We start from the raw sequence: 2,171 nt of genomic DNA on the forward strand, positions 1-2,171 counted from the left end.
TTGGCTGGGCGGTGGAGGGTACTGGATTCCCACATGACTGACACGGTTCAAGTCCTGGACCTGGCGGCTTGCTTTCCCACTTTCTCTCTCTCATTCTGTCCCTCTCTGGCTAAATTAAAATAAATCAATAAAGTTAAATAAAATAATTCTTTAAAAAAAAAGAATTAATTTTATTTATTCATTCATTCATTTTAATTTAACCAGAGAGAGAGAAAGAAAGAAAGCCACCAGGTCTGGGACTCAAACCATGGTTTGCTATGTGGGGGTGTCCAGCACCTTAACCACCATGCCATCTGCTGGCCCCTCTAGCTTGTCTATTTCTAACAGCCTCTGATCCCAAATGTCAGAGCATCTGTGAGTTATTTTGTTAATAATTCATCTGACTTAAAAATAATTATGAAAAAAAAAACAGGATTTCTTTGAACCATTTATTGGATGGAGACCCTTTGGCTCTGAATGAGACCTCGGGATTCTCTCATCTGGCCTTTAATATGTTAGCTTGGTGTTCCTGGCATCCGTTCTGCTTTGCAAGGCTTTTTCTTCAATTTAGAGTTGTAGGGAATAACAGAGCACAAGACACAGTCGAGAAAACTTTAAGGAGAAGGCGGCTGGTTGCACACTGGGCAAAAAGGTGCAGGACCTTTGCAAGGACGCCAGTATAGGTTGGCGGGTCCCTGGGCCCATCCCCTGACACAGTCATCTCTCATTAGGGTGACTCTGGAGGGCCCCTGGTCTGTGAGGAAGGGGGCCGCTGGTTTCAGGCGGGAATCACCAGCTTTGGTTTCGGCTGTGGACGGAGAAACCGGCCTGGAGTCTTCACGGCTGTGGCTCCGCATGAGGCATGGATACGCACACAGGTGATGGGTTCCGTGCCTGGGCCTGTCTTTCCCACCCAGCCGCTGGAGCTCCAGTCAGGCCCCAGGGAGCCCATGGAGGAGAACTGCACTGTCGCCCTGCCAGGTGAAGGGACAAGACTAAATGTGAGCTGGCTATGGGAGATTGAAGATGGGTGGAGGCTGCTGGAGGTGGTAGGGGGCGGGGAGTGTGGGGGATGGGGAGGCAGGAGGCCTCCTGACCCAGGCCTCTCATCCTTCAGAGTGTGGGAAGGCCCCGAGGCCAGGGGCCTGGCCCTGGGAGGCCCAGGTGATGGTACCAGGATCCAAACCTTGCCATGGGGCGCTGGTGTCTGAAAGCTGGGTCTTGGCACCTGCCAGTTGCTTTCTGGAGTGAGTGAGAACCCACGTCTCGGGCAGATTCTTGCCGCTCCCACATCGGCCCAAGACACCATCTACCTGGTCCCAGCCCTTTCCCTGCTCAGGGTTGGGGTGGGAGGGGGGTGGGGAGGGCACCTCAGTCTACAGTGTGAGGTCACATGGAGAGCCGTGGGATTCAACACGAAAAGAGGAGCCCTACCCTGGCAGGGCGAATAAGGGTAGTAGTATAAATTCCATCCAAGAGGCAGGGATCTAGGGGCGCAGTATGGGATGGGGATAGAGACCCAGCCGGGGACGCAGCTCCAGGGATCTAGCCTGGAGCTGTGGACATTAGGGATCTGGCCCACGCCCCCAGCCTCCCCATCCCGCAGCCGGATCAGCTCTGATGGCCCACCTCGTGACCTCAACGCCTGGCGCGTGTTGCTGCCCTCGCGCCCGCGCGCGGAGCGGGTGGCACGCCTGGTGCCGCACGAGAACGCCTCGTGGGACGACGCGTCGGACCTGGCGCTGCTGCAGCTGCGCGTGCCCGTGAACCTGAGCGCGGCTCTTCGGCCAGTGTGCCTACCCTACCTGGAACACTACTTCTTGCCTGGAAGCCGCTGCCGCCTGGCTCGCTGGGGCCGCGGGGGTGAGCAGGGACCCGGCTCTGAGTGGGACCTGTAGGGGTGAGGACCTACTCGGCCGCAGCGCCAGCTCTCTGTTTTTCCTTTGCAGAACCCGCGTCTGGCCCCAGCGCGCTGCTTGAGGCGGAGCTTTTGAGCGGCTGGTGGTGTCACTGTCTGTATGGCCACCAGGGGGAGACAGTGCCGCCACAAGGAGGAGGAGGAGGCGGGCCGCTGCTGGGTGAGCGCCGGGGCGGGGCCTGCAGAGGACCCTGGAGTGACCGAGGGGACTGGGAACCCGACGCTCTGGCTGCCTAGCCGGAGTGGAGGCGGGGGCCGAACCAAGCGGGGGGCG

The 2,171-nt window shown here is 58.0% G+C and overlaps 1 protein-coding gene and 1 long non-coding RNA gene across 4 annotated transcripts in view; one reads left to right on the top strand and one right to left on the bottom strand.

Annotated features, from left to right (window-relative positions):
• Window positions 1–2,171, top strand: part of PRSS36 (serine protease 36) — an 18,507-nt gene that overhangs the window by 8,243 nt on the left and 8,093 nt on the right. For 2 of the 3 annotated variants that reach the window (XM_014587677.1, XM_014587678.2), the window contains exons 9-12: window positions 711–960; window positions 1,097–1,226; window positions 1,586–1,842; window positions 1,929–2,069. In XM_014587677.1, coding sequence (XP_014443163.1) covers window positions 711–960; window positions 1,097–1,226; window positions 1,586–1,842; window positions 1,929–2,069 — 778 coding nt within the window. The remainder of the gene's footprint in view (window positions 1–710; window positions 961–1,096; window positions 1,227–1,585; window positions 1,843–1,928; window positions 2,070–2,171) is intronic. The other variant, XM_014587676.1, reaches the window with a different exon arrangement.
• On the bottom strand, window positions 888–1,602 carry LOC102486979 (uncharacterized). The gene is made up of 2 exons (XR_334511.1): window positions 1,166–1,602; window positions 888–953 (listed from the first exon to the last, which is right to left on the bottom strand). It is a non-coding gene; the product is annotated as an uncharacterized LOC102486979 (long non-coding RNA).

Source organism: Tupaia chinensis, unplaced genomic scaffold, assembly GCF_000334495.1.
Source record: "Tupaia chinensis unplaced genomic scaffold, TupChi_1.0 Scaffold000231_1, whole genome shotgun sequence".
Classification (NCBI taxonomy): domain Eukaryota; kingdom Metazoa; phylum Chordata; class Mammalia; order Scandentia; family Tupaiidae; genus Tupaia; species Tupaia belangeri.